The following is a 22,251-nucleotide window of genomic DNA, read 5'->3' on the forward strand; positions in this document are numbered from 1 at the left end:
AAGGTTGATTTTCTTTAGGATTGGCTGATTTGATCTTCTTGCAGGCTAAGTCTTCTCCAACACCATAATTGGAAAGCATCAATTCTTCAGAGCTCAGCCTTCCTTATGGCCCAACTCTCACAGTCATTCATTGTTATTGGGGAAAACCATAGCTTTGACTCTACAGACCTTTGCCGACAAGGTGATGTCTCTGCTTTTTAATATGCTGTCTAGGTTTTCCATAGCTTTCTTCCCAAGACACTAGTATCTTTTGATTTCAGCCATCATCTGCAAGGATCTAAAATCTGCCACTGCTTCCATTTCTTCCCCTTCTATTTGCCATGAAGTGGGACTGGATGCCATGATCTTATTTGTTTTTCAACTTACTTTGAGTTTTAGGCCAGTTTTTCTGTTCTCCTCTTTCACCCTCATCTTTAGTTCTCTTTAGTTCCTTTTACTTTCTACCATTAGTGGTATCATCTGCATATCTGAGGTTATTTTGCTATTTTGGTTTTTGTAAATAAATAAATATTTCCCATTCAAACAAATATAAAATCCTTCCTTCAACACATCAGGACAATTAGTTACAGTGATATGGAAGCAAGGGCCCCATATGAGAATGAAGCTCTTTGTTGATAGATAGGAAACATTAAAGCTCTTCTACAAAACAAAGGTTTATTTCTTTGGGGGTAAGAGGAAATTAATGAGTTCTAAGAACAGAAACAAGGAAGATTATTAATTAAGATGACTTCAGCATGAAAAATAATTAATGCAGCCTAAAGGCTTTCCCCAACTGCCGTGTAAAAGGGCTATCCACCTATTCTTGAACTGGCAGAAAACGATATGACCATGAAATTGGCTATCCTGATTGCTGATCCTTATCCTGCTTCTAGTGTGTCTATTGTGACCTACTGCTAATGGAGCTGTCCTGATTTCGTGTGCAATACATGATAAGGAAAATAATTGTTTGATTTCCTCCAGCTTTGCTGCCCCTCTCTCTTCTGCACTTCACCAGTTTGCAAGAAAACACCTGCCAATTGTACTGTTCCACCAGAGATGGGGTTCATCTGCTTGCAATATTCTGATCATCGGTTTAGGTGTCCTTATTCCAATATCACATGCTGTTATAACCCAAGCTAAGTGAGTTAAAAAGAAAAACACAGAGATAAACATCATTAAGAGACCCATGTCATGAGCAGCAGTATTATTTATGCCTTGTCTGTCCTATCTTGACAACAAAGTCTCATTTCCTGATTCTTCCATTTTCTGCCTAGACGCATTGTAAGGGAGCATTCTGTCCATCTCAGTGCTATTTCTGTTGGATACAGTGTAATAGAGTGGGAAGGGACCTTGGAGATCTTCTGGTCCAACCCCCTGTTCAGTATATACCATTTCGGACAAATGGATGTCCAATCTCTTCTTAAAAAACTTCTGGAGGCAAGTTGTTCCACTTATTGATTGTTCTAAATGTCAGGAAATTCTCTCCTTGTGTTCTGTACCAGCCTGCTACCGGCCTTGCAGAAAGGCAACCCCTGTACAAACGGCAGAGGCTGGAAAGCGTCTGAGGCTGGAAAACGTCTGCCAAGTTTAATACACAAACAAACAACAGAACAAGAAACAAGATACCAGAACTTTGATCCTCAAACGGAGCGGTTGCTTTCAGCAACCAGCCCATCCCCAAACACTCCCTTTATTAGAGTTCAGGGCGTGGCCTCCCTGTGCCTCCTTCCGAGGAGTCCCACAGCCTTTCTCTGCTTGCTCCTGCTTGACTGCCTCCTGCGTCGGGCGTCCTTGAACAGGGCCAGCTGTGGGTCATCATCATCTGCACTGTCGGGCTCGCGCAGCTGAGTCTCCACCAAGTAAGAGGGGCCTGGCTGGGGGCTCTGCGAAGCCTCCAAGCCATCATCAGCAAGTTCATCTTCAACACCCTCCTCCTCCCCCTCGTCTGAGTCATCCGAGTCATCCGACCCGGCTGCCGGACCCACAGGCTGACCCTGAATCACAACACCTTGATAGGTTTCCATCCGCTGCTTTTCGTCCTGCCTTCAGGTGCTTTGGAGAATAGGTTGACTCCCTCTTCTTTGTGGCAAGCCCTAAGATATTGGGACACTGCTATCATGTCACCCCAGTCCTTCTTTTCATTAAACTAGGCATGTCCAATTCCTGCAACTGTTCTTCATATGTTTTAGCCTCCAGTCCCCTATATCCTCCCTGCCCATCAAATTATTTCTTTAATGGGATCAGTTACTGTCATATTCTCCATCTCTGTTCTGCTACTGTTACATTAAAAAAATGTTAAAAAGGACCAAAGTTGGAATAACCAGGCACTTTGGTGTAGTGGCTAAAGTTCTGGGCTAGAAACATGGAGGCTACAAGTTGGAATCCTCCTAAACATGAAAGGTGTTAGGTCACCTAACAAGATTGTTATGGGAAAACCAGGGAGTGGGCTTACCATGTAGGTATGCTGCCTTGAGTTGAAAAAAAAGAAAGGAGAGATTAAGTAAATTGAATAACTAACCAAAGACTGCTTCCTTTGGGCAAATCAGTGTTAACTACACTAGATATTGTTCTAGTAGCTTCAGAAAGTTTTATGTCTACATATCTCTCCATCTCTATCTGAACATGTGCCATCAAATCATTGATCACATAGACCTTCTCTATCCTGGTCCTTCAGGTCTTCCAAAAGGGTTCCCAACACTGTTGTACCCTTCCTGGCTCTAATTCAGACCATCCACCTTGCTGCTTTTTATCCTCTTCTCTTTCCTTCCATTTTTCCCAATACTACGGAGTTCTCAAATGTTTGTGCAAAATATGCTGACAAACAGGTAATATAAATTCTTGATTGTGGAGCTTATTTATTTTTCCTCCTGCTTTTGCATGTTTTCCATTTGATTTATTTTGTCTGCTAACAGTGTGTGATGTTTGATGATGTTTAATAGATAAACATCATGCTATATTTTTGCTCTGAGGGGTCCTTGGTGCTCCCTGGTGCTCCCTACGTTAGTTGCTTTCTTGCAGACATTTCATTACCCAACTAGGTAATATCATCAGTGTTCTCCCTTTATTGGTATTTTTTGCTAGCAGAACTGAGTGGTGTATGCAGGGCTTTTTTTCTCATAGAACGCTCAGAACGGAGTTCCGGCAATTGAACTCCTGGCAGTCAGCAGAATTGGCTTGCAATACCGCATTCTAACTGCTGCACCACTACAGCTCCTAAGGATGACTTTAGCCTTTCTCATTCTTGGGGCAGAGGATGAGATGGTGCCAAGCTATCACAGCAGAAATATATTGTCAGGCCATGTTGAGGTGCTAGTGAGCAAAGGCTCTTCCTCAACGGCATGGGCAAACTACGAGGATTTTGTGCTTCATCAATCAAAGACATCTGGAGCGCAACAGCTGGAGAAATATGCCAATCTCTCAATTGTAGTAAACACGAAAGGGGTTAATGGATAATCTAGAGGAGGGTGTGGCAGGAGAAGGAGGCATGCAATAAAGACTGAAGCTCCTTCTTCATCTCAGCCCCCGCTGCTGTGCTTGTTGGGTTGAATTACTTCCATAATGCATGTGGAATGTCCTCTCTCCCATAACACTTTAACATCTGGGGACTTACCCTGCTCAGCAATGCACAGTGAAAGAAAGCAATGTTTCGGTTTGTTCTGTTGCCAAGGCCCTCTTGGCTTTGTTCCTGAGCCAAAGCTGAGAAATGTCTGTGATATCAAGGTGGAGCATATCCCTTTGAAAGGATTGCCTCGTCTTTCTTTTCCTTCTCATGGCCAGGCATGCCACCCACAGAGGGGAACAATGGAGGCAATTATGTCCACGTGCCTCCATGCTGCTCTACATCAGAGGAAGCACAAAAGGGCTAAAGCCTTTTTTGCCTAGACCATCCAGAGGAAGGGATAGATGCAGCTTTTCATGCTCATAAGAGAAAATAAATGACAATTGCAAGCCACAGCTGTTTAAATGGATCATATTGTCCTCCATCTAATCCCCAAATCCATGTGGGTTTTTTTTTTTGTTTAGTTTTTTTGATGAGCAAGCTATTTCTTGTAAACGATACCCTGAAAAGCTGAGGTCCAGACCCTTTTATTTACAGACTGCCAGTGCACATGTTGTGCCAAGAAGCAAACTGCGGATGCAATGAAGGGCAACGAATGAAAGCATGTTTCCTATACTTTTGGGAAACATGAATGTGCCTGCAGGCCTGTTTTCTGGTCTCTGGAAATCCCTAATTGTAAACATGGTGGTGCAATAAAACAGGGTAAATCTCCACAGATAGAAAACCGTTTTGCTTGATCCTGGGGAGCTGCTCCTAAGAAAACCTAATGGGATTCCTTTAGTTTATAAAATGTACATTCTCTATTCATCAAGTGCCGTAATAAAAATTGTAATAAATCTAGATTGGTCTTTCCCCAAATGGTGGTCTCCCAGGGTGCAGCTCCCAGAATTTTGAGGTAATATGTTCAAAAACTTTTGCCATTCTGTCTAAAACCCACGCTAACTAGAAATTCTGGAAGTCAGAATCCAACACATCTGGAAGGTGTTGGAAATGCTGGTCTATTGTAATGGAATCTTAAAGTGAGGAATGCTTGAAAGCCTGAAACAAAAAGATTTTGTTGTTCCTTTTCTATTACTTTCTCTAGTTTGTGCTCCTATTAGTTCTTGCTTGTGGGCAAGTGGTATATTTCTTACAGATTTTCCAATGCACTACTGTTACACTGATGAACTGAACAGTTTGGGGACTCCTGGTTTACACAGATCTGAAAAAAGCAACTGAAACAGACAAGGGCTCCCAACTCTAATCTTTTTCTAACACTGAGGTCAGTAAGCTATGATACACAAAACTTTATGTCTGAGAGTACAATAACTTATTTGCATCATCTAAAGTTGTGCAATGAAATCTCCAATAATCAGAGCATCCAAAGGCATCAATCTCGAGTGTCTTAAATTTGTTCTTAGCATCTGAACCTTTGCTTCAAACTTTCGATGGCCTCTGAAACAGTAAGTCCTGTTTTTTTTTCTTTCCAGAAGTGCTGTCACTTGAAACTGCTTCACAAATAGCTAACCTTAATATATTTTTCCACTGGTGTCACAGGTCGGATCTGTAAGTGTTCTGGAAGCGGGATCTTCGGCTTAGCAAGTTGTTTCTTTTCATCTTTTACCAACTTAAAAAAAATAGAAAAATGTAATAAAATAAATTGACACTTCAGGCTGAGTCATGCATTGTGATAACATAATAGTTCATATCCATCTAGATATTTATATTCTATTTGAGCAGTACCTGAAGACCTTCTGCTTGGCCTCTGACACTATTCAAGGCTATTTATTACGTACCTTTGGATGCTGTTAAAATTCATCTTTCATATGGAAAATCACTTCTCATTTTAAAGCTAGCAACAAAATCTGGACGACAGATTTAAATAATGTAATACAGCTTAAGGTAATGTAACTTACACTGCACTGTACACCTTTATAGGTAGTTCTTGACTTACAAACGGTCCCATAGTGACCATTAAAAGTTCTGACAGAGATACCTGGGGGTACTTATGACCTGGATTTGAAGTTCCAACAGTCACTTCTTCCCATGGTCACATGACTGCATTTCATGTGCTTGGCATCCAGGCCACATTTATAGCAATTTGCAACAGCCCACGATCAAGTGACCCTGTTTTGCAATGTTTTTGCCCAAGCTCTGCATTTACTTCTGGTTTTTGGCCAAACTCCACCCACAGTGAAACACTGATTCACATAATGACCACAGCATGTGTTCACTTAATGACTACAGCAAAAAAGATCATAAACTCAGCTCAGCCATCTGACTGACCTGCTTTGTGACCATCATGAGTTACAACCATGATGGACAGGCTACTGTGTCCGACCCATCGTGACCCCATGGACAATGTTCCTCCAGGCCTTCCTGTCCTCTACCTCCTTCTGGAGTCCATTTAAGCTCACGCCTACTGCTTCAGTGACTCCATCCAGCCACCTCATTCTCTGTTGTCCCCTTCTTCTATTGCCCTCAATCTTTCCCAGCATTAGGCTCTTCTCCAGTGAGTCGTTCCTTCTCATTAGGTGGCCAAAGTATTTGAGTTTCAACTTCAGGATCTGGCCTTCTAAAGAGCAGTCAGGGTTGATTTCCTCTAGGACTGACCGGTTTGATTGCCTTGCAGTCCAAGGGACTCGCAGGAGTCTTCTCCAGCACCATAGTTCAAAGGCCTCAATTCTTTGGTGCTCAGCCTTTCTTATGGTCTAACTTTTACTGCCATACGTTGCAACTGGGAAGACCATAGCCTTGACTATATGCACTTTTATTGGCAGGGTGATGTCTCTGCTTTTTAGTGTGCTGTCTAGATTTGCCATGGCTTTCCTCCTGAGGATTACCTCTACTCATCTTTCAGTGGGATTTTCTCCCAGGGAATTGAGAATAAGATTACAGCTAGCAGACGGAGACATATGATTGGTTTCATGCTATGGCAACCCAGCCAGTGATATCCGCAGGGGGCCTAACAGCATCAAAATGTCAGAAGCAGCCAGAGTAATCAAAGCCCACTTCTTTTTAATTTGTGCATTGCATGTTAAAAGCTGTACATCTTTTTTTAAAAATAATCTTTTATTAATTATTTACATTAAAAATGACAACAAATAGTACAAAGGGAAGAAACAAAATAAACCGAGAGTTATATCTACTCTCCTATTAACAAAAAATATAACATCCCAGCTAAATTTTCCAATGACTAGAGTAACCTTATCATTTAAGAAACTACCATTACCTCTCCAAAATGGACTGTTCCCTTATCTTGTCCGGTGCGCTCTTTGGTTGTTATTTCCTGAGTTACTTCCTCTTGGCTTTTACTTTCGTTGTCACCCTCGCTCTCCTGGTTGCTAGGATTAATATAGACCTCTGAAAAGTCTTGTGCTTCTTGTATAGTTTCTAATCGTAACCTCTGCTCTTGCCAAGTAAAGGTCAGGCCTTCGGGTAGTAGCCAACGATAGCGTATCCCTTGTTTCTTTAGCCATGTTGTAAGAAAACCATATTTCCTCCAGGTGTCTCGTACCCATTTCGAGAGTTGAGGTAGAACTGTTAGTCGATTGTCTTTATAGGTAAAAGCTTGGTCTCTCATTTTCCGAAATACTTTGTCCCTCAGTGACGTCCTGGCGAATCGAACATGAATCTCTCTTGGGAGGTTATTACGTTGAGTGTAGCTAGTATATACTCGAAAGACATCATCGATATCCCTTGAAACATCTCCACGGTCCCTTCCAGTAATTTCTGCCACAATCTCCCCCATCAATATGTCCAGATGCTCGTCTTTCTCCTCGGGGACATTCTGGAACCGTAAAAAATAACCAGAGCGGTCCATTTCAAGGAAGATGATCTCTTCCTCGATTTTTTAATTAGCCAATGCATGTCGAAGTTCAAGTTGCTCCATTTTGCAGATCACTTTCTTGGTCTTCGTCTCAGTAGCTTGAATCCATTCCTCCTGATTAGATAGGATATTTTGGACTTCCTCGAATTTTGTGTGAAACTGCCATGTTTCATTGGTTAGCGTTTCAACCTTTTTATTTAGTTTTTCAAGAGACTTTGACGTTGACTCTTGATTCTTGATCAGCATCTCTTGTATAGCCTGGAGAATATCTTGCATATTCTGTGACAAAATCACAAGTTTACCAGGAGTAGTCATATCCTCTAACGATCGTCGTGGTGCCGTGGAAGTAGTAGCTGGAGATGGGACTAAGGAAGTCATAGGTACCTTCTTCTTCAAAGTGGTAGTCATAGTAGCCATTTTGAATATTCCTAAAGAGTCTCTAGTCTCTAGTCACTAGATGGCAATAGACACCAGCTCCTCCAATTCATCTTACACACAAAGCAAACTCAAAAATGACAGCTCATGCAATGGTGTCCTACGGAGCAGGGAACATTAAAGTCAAAGTCACCAATCTTAAGGTAGGAGTAAAACCCAATTGCCAAGATCCCTCTTAGTCCGAAGATGGTATTATTCTTAAACTGCCACACTGTCTCTCTGCCACTTCATTCTATGTGGGCTTCGGGATTGGAAGATAGTTAAACTCCACCACCTTGTCAGTTTGGCTTGAGTCAAGACTCCGAATATCAGCGCAATTTTACATTTAAGCTGGAATGAGTAAGGCTTCCTCGCAGTATAGCAGTAGCCTCAGGAGGCCATAACAGGCACCTGCTCACCACTCCGGCACTGGGAAGGTTCTTCAGCGTCTTCGTGCAGATTGCACTTTCGGCACAGAGCTGGAAAGCTCCCCTCCTTTCTGCCGAGTTTTCCCACTTGGCGGCGGCTTCGAAGAAGCTTCAATGAAGCCACCAGGCTACTGGTAGCTACTGCTCGACCTCCGCCGCCATTTTTTCGAGAGCCCCCAAAGCTGTACATCTTTCATTGACTGCTTGATTTCATATTTTGACACTGTTGATGCTTTCCCTAGGAATGTCCCTGATCCCAGCACTAGCAGTTGGTAGGTTATGGTTTATGATACTATGCATTGTGAATTTTGGATTATTCCATAAAATATGGCTAAGCTAGTACAAAATGGAAGCCTCATTGTTAAATATCTGACAGACTTAGATATTATTATATACTTAAGTATTTAGATACTTAACACCTCCAAAATAAGACTTGTAATGGGCTTAGATTTAAAGCCACAGCCTCTACCCCAAATACTATACCTCCTCTTATTACGCAGAAAAACTAAAAGTAAAGGTTTCCCCTGTCCAGTTGTGTCCAACTCTAGTGGGCAGGGCTCATCTCCATTTCCTAGCTGAGGGAGCCAGCCTTGTATGAAGATGCTTCCATGGTCATGTGGCTAGCATGACTCTAGGTCGAGGCTCACAGAATGCTGTTAGCATGGTCAAATATTTTATACCGAATTTAGAAGCAATTCTTAGACAAAGCAAAAAACTTAGGCCTGGGGAATTCTGGAAGCTGGAATCCACAATAACTAGAATTGATTGAGAAGGACGATATACTCAGCTGAGCAATATTTTCCCTTGCTTTAGGGACATATCTTCCAAGTGGTACATGACATTGTGGGAGGACAGCATGTTAGTCAAAGATAGCCCAATCTCAGAAGGATTCTACATTTTCCAGCTGTCAAGTTCCAAGCCCAAGAAAGACATGTTGCCTTTCTTCTAAGCAGATTTCTTTACTGTTCCTTACCTGTAAATTAAACTATTTGCACTATAAAACATATACTCTGAGAACTATTAGGGAGAAGTCATCTTCACTTCTTTTCTCTCACACAAACTATATAAATTGTCTCTTCCTCCTCTGGAACATCCCCTCCTTCCTGGGAATCTGGATAACATTCCATCCCACTAACAGATGTTGCTAAAATTTATTGTTAGTTTATTAACAGCATTTATCAGTCTGAAATGCTCCTATCAGGCTCCTTTTTTTAAAAAAAATAAGTTTTTATTGATTTTTTAATATTACGTCTACATATTTGAAAAGCAACGTAGCGGCTGAGTTACAATAATTCAATTACATACCAATATCATTAGTACAAATCTCAAACTATTACAATAAGTATTTCCTCTCTTTCCCCCTTAATATATACTGTCTCGTATTTAGATGAATACAATTCTTATTCTATCAATCAAATAAAAAATAACTTTCTGACATTTATCAATAGTTTTTAGTTTATATATATCTTAATTGCTTTAACATTCAATCTTTTAGACAATCAGTGACCTAATAATTTTTCCCAATTTTAATTTCTCATTAATATTTAAATTTAATGTTTAATATTTATGATTTCCAAATTTTGCATGACCCCATTTCCTTTATCACAACTCCTCACAAGATCTAATGTTCAGGATACACATTTTATCTATATAAGGTTCTCACCATCTGTATCAACAAATTAATAATACAATATAATATTCTTATTTTCTAATAATTTTCAAATATTTTAAATTTAATAACCAAAATTTCTTTTATTTCAGTGTTTAATACTTTCTCTCTCTTTCTCTTTATATCTACTATCTGATATTTAAACTAAATTTTTCTTTTTCTTACCACTACATAGAGACCTATTTATTACATTCATCAATAAGATTTTAGCTTATATATATTTTAATCATCCTTACGTGACCCTTATACACAAATCAATATTTAAATTTAACTGTCAGTAATTATACTTCTAAATTTTACATGACCAAAATTTCTTTATTTCAATTCATAACAGTATCTTATATTCAAAATACACATATCTATTTAAGTATATTCTATTTTAATTCTCATAAGTAGATCCAAACCCCATTCTTCTTCAGTCTTATTCTAGCTTCTTTGTTTGCCAAATTGTTTCCCATGGCCGTGCTTTTGGATCATCAAGCAAATCTCCTTGTATTGTTATACTGTATCTATTATTTGACGTTGCGAAAACCATCCAGTTGCCATTTTTTTGAAAGGACTAGCAGGTCCAGCAAGTCTTCTCTTTATTTTTCCATCTCGACGTAATTGTCCTGAACTGTTTGTCTTCTCTTCCATCTGTTTTTCTTTCTGATCCTCAGGTTCCTTCTGATTTGTATAAGAAATCTTTTCCTTTTTCCATATTGTCAGTTTCTTTTCTGGATTTTCCATTATCTGTATTTATTGAGTAGTTAAATCTTCTGTCATAGTATTTAATTGTTCCACTTTTTCTGTTGTATGCTGTATAGATGATTCTTTAGTTATAGTCATAGTTTGAGATTGCATATCTGGACTGCCTTCTTGTTTTTTTTTTCCTGTAGCTTCTTATTTCTTCACCAGCTGTAAGAAGATTTTGAAGAATTGCTTTCAACATAACAAAAAATTGTTACTGATCTTCTTCCATAGGAAAACTCTGTTCCTGGTTTTCTTCCATGATAGTATATTAGACTAAAAGCTTAACAGTCAGGAAATCCACTAGATAAAAAGGACAGCTGAGCTTTTCACAGCTGAAGTTTCAAGGTTGCATGTATCTTATCTACTTTCTGGGCTGTCAGCCAAGTCTCTTTTAGACAATAGCAGGTTGAAATATCAAGTTTAGCCACAAGGTGTTGCCCCAAAGTTATTTTGATCTTTTCAGTTTTACTTCAGTTTTAAAAGGGAAAACCCAGATCTTCGGTAAAAATAAAAAAATAAAAAATAAAGAATAGAGAGCCTTTTAGTCCACCAATTTTAGGAAATAGAATTCCGATTAGGATCCAATTATTTTTTCAACATTTTAAACTCCCCTGGGTAGTCAGTCACCGCTGTTTCTAGAGGGAGGGCTAAAATCTCCCTTCCCTCTCCATAGGGGGAAAAATACTTTAGCAGTTCATGCAGGTACAGAAAATAGTTAGGATTTAAGAGAGGTAGATCTCACCCAGTCTCTTTAAAGTTGTCTGATGGTAGGTGTGACTTCGGCTGTCTGCAGCCTTGTGACAAGCCATATTTCTATGGCCGGTCTTTCGTCTGCTGGTTTGAAGGATTTCGCCAGCTCTAGTGGGAGAGCTACCACTCTCCTGTGATCCAGCAATGGCCCCTCCTTGCTGGTTGCCTCTACAGGGTGACTTTTGACCCTTTTCAGGGTCCCCCAGCAGTGCGAAACTGGATGGGGAAGATGGAGCTCGTCTTCCAGGTGTCAATGGTGGCTGCACGGCAAACCAGAAGTCATCCAGGCTCCTTTTGATGTTCAGTAATATACAGATATAGCTAGGATTGGCATACAAAGTGACTAGTCTTATCGCTCAAGTCATGCAGTTAAATCCCACACCTCCCTTTTATTTTCTTGCAGAACAAATTATTTCCATTGATAATTAATTGCCCCAACCATCTTGAGGCAGTTTGCTAAGTCTGTGAGAGAGTACTCCTTAAAAAAAAATGCAATAACATCCTATCCCATTCTTCTAGTGTACAGGTGTCAAACTTGCAACTTCACGTGACGTGTTGCGATGTATTGTGATTTCCCCCCCCCCATTGCTGGCAATGGGGTGGGCACGGTTTTGGAGTGATGCATCTGGCCCGTGTGCTGGCAGTTTGATGCCCCTGTACCTAGTGTAAGCATCCCAATTGCAGTTCAACACAGGTTATGAAGTATATCCATTTTTCATATATAAATATTGCATAGAAGGAAATGTTACCTCTTCAAGTGGGGTCAACAGAAATCCCCAGCGCTTGGGCCATTTTCGGGCAGCTTCACGCTCTGTTTCAATGTGAGTCTTCCTAATCCAAGAAAAAAAAAGTGTTTGTAAAACTTGACAAAATCACCTAACAAAGCCCTTTACACTGCATCCCTCCAACTTGGACATGTAAAGCCTCAAAATTTATTGGTTTCTAACTTTGAGACTATACTTGCATGCTGTACTGTAGATATCTAGATAGAAGGATCATTTGTGGAAATAATTCTATACTTTTGATAAACGATGTGCAAATTGCTGCAGGCAAACAGATTTCAAGTTTGTTCTATCCTTTAGCAAACTGTGAATCAATGTAAGGTGAAAACTCCCCTCCCAAAGTCCTTGAGAAGAATTTAGTAGATTAAGTCAATTTCCTCATTATTCTCAAAATACATCATTGTGATGGGCGAAGAGACAAGCATATATAGAAAGAAGTCTTGCAAGTTTTATTAAAATACTTTTTCTTTGCCCATGTGTGCCTCATTGCAGCAATTCACAGGTTATTAAATTTAAAGCAGTTGCCTGAAACATTTTGAAGTAAGCGATTAGCAGATTGTAACCTTTTCATCTGAAGTGGGTAAACTTCCTGACCTAGGATCCAATTTGGAGTCACACTTTTGCCTTAAATTTATATCACTTTGCTTGAGAGATGCTGCAAAAGCAGCTTTGATTGCAGTTTGAATAGTATTTTTAGGAAATGCGACATCAGAAGCAAATGTTATTTTGCTTCTCTTTCTCTTGATTCACTTAGAGCAGGGGTGTCAAACTCGCAACGTCACGTGACATGTTGTGACGTATCATCACTTTTTTGCCAATGCCGGCAATGGGGTGGGCGCAGTTTCGTTGTGATGCATCTGGCCGGCAATATGATACCCCTGACTTAGAGCAGTGCTTTTCAAACTTGGCAACTTTAAGAGGTATGGACTTCAACACCCAGAATTCCCCAGCCAGCAGAGTATTTTCTTCTCTCTTTCACGTATGAGAGAGCATGAAGGAAGCTGATAAAATAAATCAATAATTATTATTACTTAATGGTTACTATTCATTACCTAATTTATTGAAGAAATTCTTTCATGTACAGTATTTCAGAGTAGTTTCTTTCCCACCTGCTCCTGATAAAGGATTAGGGTCCAGATGTAAGAAAAACATTTTTTTTAATGCTTAGAGTTACACTCAAGATAGTTCCAACTTAGCAGCCAGATAATGGATTTAGTGGATGGATTTGTGGGATGCATGAGAAAAAGAATCACTGTTTTCCTAGCCTATATTTTTTTCCACAGACAGGATGGATGGTGTTTGCTCATCTTCTGATAGGAACATGCTCCTGAAGTAACAAAGATTGCTTTTAAAAATTAAGCAAAGCCACAAAAATACTGTGGGAGATGACCAGGCTGAGCCTGAGGGTGTGTGTATGTGTGTGTGTGTGTGTGTGTGTGAAATGTGTTCTCAGTCTTGAATCCCTTTGTGCTCACAAGTCCAGCCCACCTTGATTTCTGTTGGCTCTTATCTACCGCCAATTTGGTGTGACCGTTAGTAGTTCAAATTCTTGTAGAGAGCTTTAGCATACAATAAAACCTATATATTTTCCTGCACTTGACAACTACATGATTACATGTATTTTGTACTGTGTACAAGTAGTTCTCAATTTACAACCACTATTCAAACCAGAATTTCTATTTCTAAGTAAGGCAGTTGTTCAATGAGTCACCCCCAATTTTACCACTTTTTTTGCCCTGGTTGTTAAGTGAATCACTGCAGTTGCTTGTCTGGGAAGGTCTCAGATGGCTGATCACATGACTCTGGGAATGCTGCATCCATTGTAAATACATGCTGTTTTTTCATCACGTGACTGTGGGATGCTGTTGACCTAAACTTGATTTGCAGTGGTGGCCATGCACAGGGGGGAATGCTCCAGACTATATTTTACTAGCATGTTAAAAAAAACACCAAACAGTTGTTTAAATGGCACAACTGGGCACATTATGTTGATGATGATACATTTACAGTATTCTAGGTATTCATCACACAATTCCTTTTTGGAGTAAGCAATATTAAGCAAAGCACAGAAAAGTGACAAGTAGTGGAAAAAAGAAGTTAATGTCAGGAGATAAGAAAAAAAAGAAAAGGTAATCTAGTTAAATTTATGGGCTAGGGACGAGATGAAGGAAATGTCATGAGTACAAGCAGAAGAAAAAAGAATTACAGAGCCACGTTTGTGCTAAAGTAGGGAGATATGAAGATGATCTCTGAAATACTTCCAGAATTCCTTTTTTTAAGTTTCATCCCAAATAATTTAATCATTTTAGTCTCAATTACCTTCATTCTTTTGGAGGTTCCTTTACACTCTGAAAACTTGCAAAACTATGTTATATTTCCATCAGACTCACGCTGCATTTTCTTTGCCTCTTTTAAACTTTGCTTCTTGTCTTTCTGTTCTATGCAAATCTATCTTCTGAACCAGTTTTAAGGTTTAAAAATGGGAACACAGTGCTACATTGCCTTTCTTTCTTCCTCCATGGCTGCTCCCAGTTGGTATTGTTGGGAATGAGAGATCTAGCCTAAGGCTCCTGCATTGCGGAGGATCTCCAGGGCTCAAGTGTCTTTCTACTTTTAACACCTTCTGGCTCTCTATAAACTTCCAGGTTCATTTTAAGGGTTTTGGTTATCCTTCTTAAAGCCTTTCATGGCACAAGGCTGGGTTACCTGTGGGACTGGCTGCCTCCAAGTGTCTGCTTGTCCCATTAAATTCAGCACAGCAGTCATGCTTCAGATCATTTTCATGAAACAATGTCATTTAGTGAGACTCAGGGGTGTATCTTCTTTGTCACTGTGCCTCCTCTATGGGATCTCATTCCCCCCCCAAGATTCAGACAGTCCCAACTCTTCGGCCTCTCTGGAAAACCCAAGGAACATTCCCCCAAGCATTGGACCGCAATGTAAGATGAGCTTCAATAGAGCGTAAAACCCCTTGAATGAGATATATGTTGACGGATCTCAGGTGCTATTGTTATTTTGCTTATTCTGTCTGGCTTCCTGTTTATATCTTTACTTTTAATTCCTTGTTTTATATTTTTATTGTAAATTGCCCACAGCTCTTCTTGCAAATTGGATAAATTACATAGATCTAACAAATAAACACCCTTCTTCTCTATATACTCATAGTATATACATAGTGTACATCTCATGTACAACAGTTGTAGTCACCCAAATGTTTTTGCAACATTCTCTTATGCATATTTTTCCTCTCTTTCAGCCTCTTCCATTATATCATTTCCACTATTCTTTTTTCATACTCTCTACTAGGCTCTTTCCATACAGCTCTCTGGTATCTTCCGTATCAACATTTTTTATAGCCACTTTCCATCTGTTCAGTTGGAAGAGACATCTATTCCAGTCAATCCATATATTTATATTCTAATAGTTTTTCAAACATGATCCATATTTTCTCTTCCCACAACCTTTACTTTTTTCCTCATTTCTTTCACTTCCTACTTTTTCTTCTACTCCATTTCCTCCCAACATATACTCTACCAGAGTAGAGTCAGTCCTACGGTATATTCATAACCTTTCACCATCCTTACATCCTTTATTAATTCTCTCAGCCAGTCGTCACAAAGTTCAAATGAATCATGCTTTCAGATTTAGACTTCTTCCTTTGCCAAGTGTACACAAGAACAGAATTTACTTAAACTGTGTAATTAAAAGAGACCTTTTTCTAAGAATGGAGTTCTGTGTGAAACCTTAGTACTACTTTTTAAAAGTAGATGCTCACCCATGACTTTTTTTAAAAAAAAACTTCCTCATCTTGTTTCCACTCATCAACCAAAGTAACTTTTTTCTCTAGACTCCATTAATATAGAATGTGGCATATTTTTCCATCAACTGTTCCTTGTTATTTTCATTACCATTATTCAACCTATAAACTTCTACTTTTATCTCTACTCCTAACAAAATAGGTGATGTTAATTCATACTTCCTGACATCATTTAGTTGATTCACTCTTAATTAATCTTATAGCTTCAATACATTTAATATTATTGTTTGTTTGGATCCCACAAGATCAGACCACATTCACATTTTTCCTTCCTCTTTCTCTTAGAAATATGTTTTTGTGAAACTATTTCTTTTGTCTCATTTCCTTTAATTCATATTCTTCACCACATACTCTTTCTACATTTCTAGTTACAATCTTCCATATACCATGGTTGTCACCAGAGTGACCCATGCATACTGATCTCTATTGCCCATCATGATTTGGGGCAATTAAGACTTTTACATAATGCCTTTTACCTGTTGGCTAGGTTATCTGTCCCAAACACATCCATGTCTCATGTAACATATGGTAGGATAGAAAAATACTCAAAAAAAAAAAGATAGTGATTATCAGTTCTCACCAAGCAACATATCAAAAACGGTATCTTCAATTATCAATAAAAATATTAAATAGACCAAAAAAACATTTGTGAATTGTGCTTTTTAAAATTAATAATTTATAAAGGTAGTGCTAGTCGTTTTCAACTCTAGGGGCCGGTGCTCATCTCCGCTTCAAAGCCAAAGAGCCAGCGCTTATCCAAGGACGTCTCCGTGGTCATGTAGCGGCATGACTAGACGCCAAAGGCGCACGGAACGCTGTTATCTTCCCACCGTAGTGGTCCCTATTTTTCTACTTGCATTTTTACATGCTTTCGAACTGCTAGGTTGGCAGAAGCTGGGACAAGTAACAGGCGCTCACTCTGCTATGCGGCACTCGGGATTTGACCTGCCAAACTGCCGACCATCTGATCGACAAGCTCAGCGTCCTAACCCACTGAGCCACCGCGTCCCTCTAATAATGTATAGTTATCATTAAAATACTCTATAGCTGTGTTTCTCAATCTTGGCAAGTTTAAGATCTGTTGACTTCAACTCTCAGAATTCCCCAGCCAGCATGGTTCCATGAGCAATTGTTGGGAGTTAAAGGCCACACATCTTAAAGTTGTCAAGGTTGAGAAATGCTGCTCTATAGCAAAGGGATGAAATGATGTATCGTGACGTATCATGACTTTTTTCGCATTGGCAGAGCTGGGGTGGGCGTGGCCTCCGCATGATGCAACCGGCCTACGGGCTGGCAGTTTGACACCTCTGCTCTACAGAGAATCAAACAAGTGAAGATACCAGATTCAAAAAAAGTAGCTGTAGTTAGAGGCAATGGAGAGACATATCATGTTTTCTCAGGTACAAGCTACATTGTTCATCCAATTTTTATGCCACCCTTTGCATAGAAGTGCATTATTGAGCAAACATATCTGTCTACTTATTAGATAAACACCCGGTGGATCATTTAAAAAGTGAAGAAGAACCTCTAATACCCCAGGCTTTTAAATTTATTTCTCTTCAGTACAATTGCTGAAAAGAAAAAAAAAGTTCAAATTGGGTGTCCTTCTTGCTAAGAACAGAACAGAATAACACAGTTGAAAGGGACCTTGGATGTCTCCTAGTACAACCCCCTGTTCAACCAATAAGCCCTATGGCTTATACCATTTCAGACAAATGGTTGTCCAATCTCTTCTAAAAAACCTCCAGTGTTGGAGCACTACAACTTCTGGAGGCAAGTTGTTCCGCTGATTAATTATTTTGTTAGGAATTTTCTCCTTAGTTCTAGGTTGCTTCTCTCCTTGATTAGTTTCCTAAGATTATAGATTGTTGCCTTTTGAGATTTTAAAAAAAGATAATAATAATAATAATAATAATAATAATAATAATAATAATAATAATAATAATAATAATAATAATAATAATAATAATAATAAAATAAAATAAAATAAAATATAATAATAAAATATAATAATAATAATAATAATAATAATAATAATAATAATAATAATAATAATAATAATAATAATAATAATAATATCTGGTTGATACCTAGGATGCTGGCAGCAACCTATGTCAACCATTAGTGCCAGTCAGTTTGAGTGTTCAGTTGACTGAGTTTCATGTTTAATGAATAAAAGTTATATAATAATAATAATAGTATTAAAAAGTTGGAAGGGACCTTGGAGGTTATCTAGTCCAACCTCCTGCTCAAGCAGGAAACCCTATACCATTTCAGACAAATGGTTGTCCAGTCTCTTCTTAAAAACTTCCAGTGTTGGAGCATTCACTTCTGGAGGTTTCACTGGTTAATTGCTCTAACTGTCAGGAAGTTTCTCCTTAGTTCTAGATTGCTTCTCTCTTTGATTACTTTCTGTCCATTGCTTCTTGCCCTACTTTCAGGTGCTTTGGAGAATAGCTTGACATTGAGGCTAGAATCTTGAATATAGAGTAAGCTTTTGAATTTTGCTGTCCCTGTGAAATATTGACAGTTTTAAAAGTAGCTTTTTGCCTCTTGTGATAATTATACTTTTGTGCCATAAAACTGACACTGCTAGAGCAATATTACAAAACTTTGTTATATTCAAGCACTTTGCCGTTTTCCTTGAAAAGTCACCCAGTTTTTTGTGAGAAAGGACATGAATGTACGCACTGATGTCCGTACATACTGTATAAACATTCTGTGGCTTTGGGAAATTCTGTGAATCCCAGATGCTCAGATTTGGTATGGAACATAACTAAACTTGAACTTCCCTAATGTGCAGCCAGTACCTCTGAAAGGTGCCATTTCGGAGAAGATTAGTATTTATATTGGTGGCATCAACTTTCTGGGAAGTCTAAGAACACATTGGAATACATTTCTCAGTCTGCATTAAAACCTTATTCTCTTTCACCGTCCTCTTTCAGACATGTGGCGTCTTCTCACATCTCAGCCCAAAAGAAATTAACCACAAGGAAATTAGAATAAACATGGGAGAGAGATCCACTGGGATTACCGGGGTGCCTGAGTAAACATCTAGAACTTGGAGACTTCCACTATGGTAGGAGAGGGCTTTCAAGCTGTTCCTCGAGATGTTGTCCTGAAATATGTTGGACTTCAACTCTCATAATCAACACACCTGGACATTACTGGTTACATCAGAATACTTGACCCCACCCTTGACCCCCTCTGGGCTTCAACTCCCCAAATTTTAGCAATGAGTATGCAGTCTTGGGAATTTGGGGAGCTGAAGTCCAAACATGAAGATTAAAACTAGGGAAAGTCGGTTAATAGCCTCTGTTTTTGGAGCAATTCGGAAGCGGGGTGGCCCCCCCCGAAAGATTTAGGGCAGGGGTAGGCAACCTCGGCTCTTTTATGACTCATGGACTTCAACTCCCAGAATTCCTGAGCCAGCCAAGCTGGCTCAGGAATTCTGGGAGTTGAAGTCCATGAGTCATAAAAGAGCCGAGGTTGCCTACCCTTGATTTAGGGTAAGTTAAGCTAAATGTTTGGGGCAGGCGTCCTATAGCCAACCCCATAGCAGAACATCGGGGGAAATTTATTTTATTTTATTTTTTTAAAAAAGAGGCGGCGACTTTACCAGATCTGAGCTTCAGCCACGAAGTTGAGCTTGTTTTTCTGAGACATCGCGGATGCTTTCTCGAACTAGCCGACGTCTCCGGCCAAGAGGAAAACAAATGCGCTGTTGTGGTCGGGTCCAGCCACAAGCCGGCGAGGCACAAGGCAAAGACGAGACGCGGTGGCCGGCTTGCTGCGGCGGCTTCCGTTGCCAGGCGACGGCTGGGCAACGCAGAGGGAGGGAAAGGGGGAGGCCGGGCGCTTCTGCCAAGGATGGCTGGAGGGATGAAGTCGCTCAGAGGAGGGCAGGGTCCTGGCTTCACTCATGAGATAGGGGTGTGAACAAGGTGTTTGTGTGTGTGTGTGTGTGTGTGTGTGTGTGTGAGAGAGAGAGAGAGAGAGAGAGACAGACAGACAGACAGACAGACAGAGACAGAGGGAGGGAGGGAGGGAGGAATGTGTTTGAGAGAGAATGAGAGAAATTAGAGAATTTGGGAGAAAGAAAGAAAAAATAAGAGAGAAAGAATGAGAGAGAGAGAGAGAGAGAGAGAGAGAGAGACAGACAGACAGACAGACAGACAGACAGACAGACAGACAGACAGACAGACAGAGATTTTGTCCTGGGCTGCCTGTCTCCCGTCTTGTCATCCTGAATGGATCCGGAGAGTCATTCCCCCACCCCCAGCTGAATGGATCTAGAGACCCTCTGGCAATTGTGATTCATTTAACAAGCTATGATCAAGCCGGTCAATTCCCCAACGAGCATGCCAGCTAGGGAATTTTCCATGTTGAAGTCTACAGTATACATCTCAAAGTTGCCAAGTTAGAAAAACACCGACCTAGAGCAAGATTTGAATCAAGGCTTGGTTGTTGTTTTTTTTTTTTTGAGCTGGACTTCTAGTGGCCTCACAGAAGTAGTTTTTCTTGCAATGACTTTTCTTGGGATGTTCTTTTTCAACTTCCCAGCCTCATCTTTACCCAAGAGATTTCTAGGTGGTCTCTTATCCTGGTTCAAAATAAAACAACAACAACAACAACAACAACAACAACAACAACAACAACAATTACTGCTAAGCTTGTAAGCCGCCCTGAGTCTTCGGAGAAGGGCGGGATATAAATGCAATAAAAATAAATAAAATAAAAAATAAATTAGAGTTGGAAGGGACCTTGGAGGTCATCTGGTCCAACTCCCTGCTCAGGCAGGAAACCCTATACCATTTCAGACAAATGGTTGTCCAGTCTCGTCTTAAAAACTTCCAGTGTTGGAGCATTCACAACTTCTGGAGGCAGGTTGTTCCACTGATTAATTGTTCTGTCAGGAAATTTCTCCTTAGTTCTAGGTTGCTTCTCTCTTTGATTAGTTTCCGTCCATTGCTTCTTGTCCTGCCTTCAGGTGCTTTGGAGAATAGCTTGACTCCTTCTTTGTGGCAACACCTGAGATATTGAAACACTGCTATCATGTCACCTCTCCTTCTCTTCATTAAACTAGACATACCCAATTGCAGCAACTGTTCTTTATATGTTTTCGCCTCCAGTCCCCTAATCATTTTGTTGTTGTTCTCTGTACTCTTTCTAGAGTCTCAACATCTTTTTTACATCATGATGACCAAAACTGGACGCTTTATTCCAAGTGTGGCCTTGCCAAGGCATTGTAAAGTGGTATTACCACTTCACGTGATCTTGATTCTATGAGGCTTAGGTGGCTATACATTTTGGGACCACAACAATTTTACAGAGAAAGCAGTCAGTTGGAGAAGATTGTCCTAGAAAAGCAACCAGTTTTTTCAACCAGTTGAATGCTTCCTGTAGAAAATATTTTTGCTTCTCTTGTATATTGTTAGGCATTTTAAGGAGACCAAAGAGGAAACATTAAAGTGGAAGGGATATGGGTATAACAATTTCTGCAACTGAACTCTTTTGACTGATTTATAACTTATGACATTGGTTAGAGTCTCTGATAAATCTCTATTTCCAATACTTTTCTATGAACAGGTGAAAACAGGGAGTCCATTATATTTTTACTAATAATGGATTAGCCTACAAGTTGTTGTTCAGTCACTAAGTTGTAGCCAACTCTTTGTGACCCCATGGACCATAGCATGCTGGGCTCCCCTGTGCTTCAATGTCTCCTGGAATTTGATTAAACTTATGTTCATTGCATTGATGACACTATCCAACTGTCTCATCCTCTGCCTCCCCCCCTCCTTTTGCCTTCAGTCTTTCCCAACATCAAGATCTTTTCCAAAGATGATTTTTCATGAGGCAGTTGGATTTTCTTGTGTTTTCTTTTAAGATGTTTCCCTTTTCATCCAAGAATCTTCTTCAGCTCTGACTACATGGTGAAGAATGGAAGGATTTATAATCCTCGCAGGCAGCTGGTCATTTGTATTCTTTTAGAGTCATCGAGAAGATTCAGCAGTCCATCTGCATTTAAAAGACAAAGGCCACTCTTTCGAAGACAGCAAAGTCCACATTTTGGACAGAGAGGACTGCTGGTGTGAAAGATGGGTCAAAGCCTCCATCTATGTCAAAACTGAGCAACCCTCTCTCAACACAGGGGGAGAAATACGACATCATCTATTTCAGGGGTGTCAAACTCGATTGTGTCACTTGATGTATCATGATGTATCACAATGTTTTTTGCCTTTGCGGAGCCAGGGTTGGCATGGCCTGTGCGTGATGCATCCGGCCCACGGGCTGCCGGTTTGACATCCCT

The 22,251-nt window shown here is 39.9% G+C and overlaps 1 protein-coding gene across 1 annotated transcript in view; it reads right to left on the reverse strand.

Moving 5' to 3' along the window:
* The window catches only part of CIMIP1 (ciliary microtubule inner protein 1), a gene marked incomplete at both ends in the record, with an annotated part of 28,296 nt that extends 8,692 nt beyond the window's left edge, over positions 1-19,604 (reverse strand). Inside the window, 3 exons of the mRNA XM_083357452.1 lie at positions 5,046-5,144; positions 12,089-12,170; positions 19,558-19,604. Of these exons, the coding sequence (XP_083213578.1) occupies positions 5,046-5,144; positions 12,089-12,170; positions 19,558-19,604 (228 nt within the window). The remainder of the gene's footprint in view (positions 1-5,045; positions 5,145-12,088; positions 12,171-19,557) is intronic.
* Between the last annotated feature and the right edge of the window lie 2,647 nt (positions 19,605-22,251).

This window comes from Vipera ursinii (genome assembly GCF_947247035.1).
Source record: "Vipera ursinii genome assembly, chromosome: 3".
Lineage (NCBI taxonomy): Eukaryota > Metazoa > Chordata > Lepidosauria > Squamata > Viperidae > Vipera > Vipera ursinii.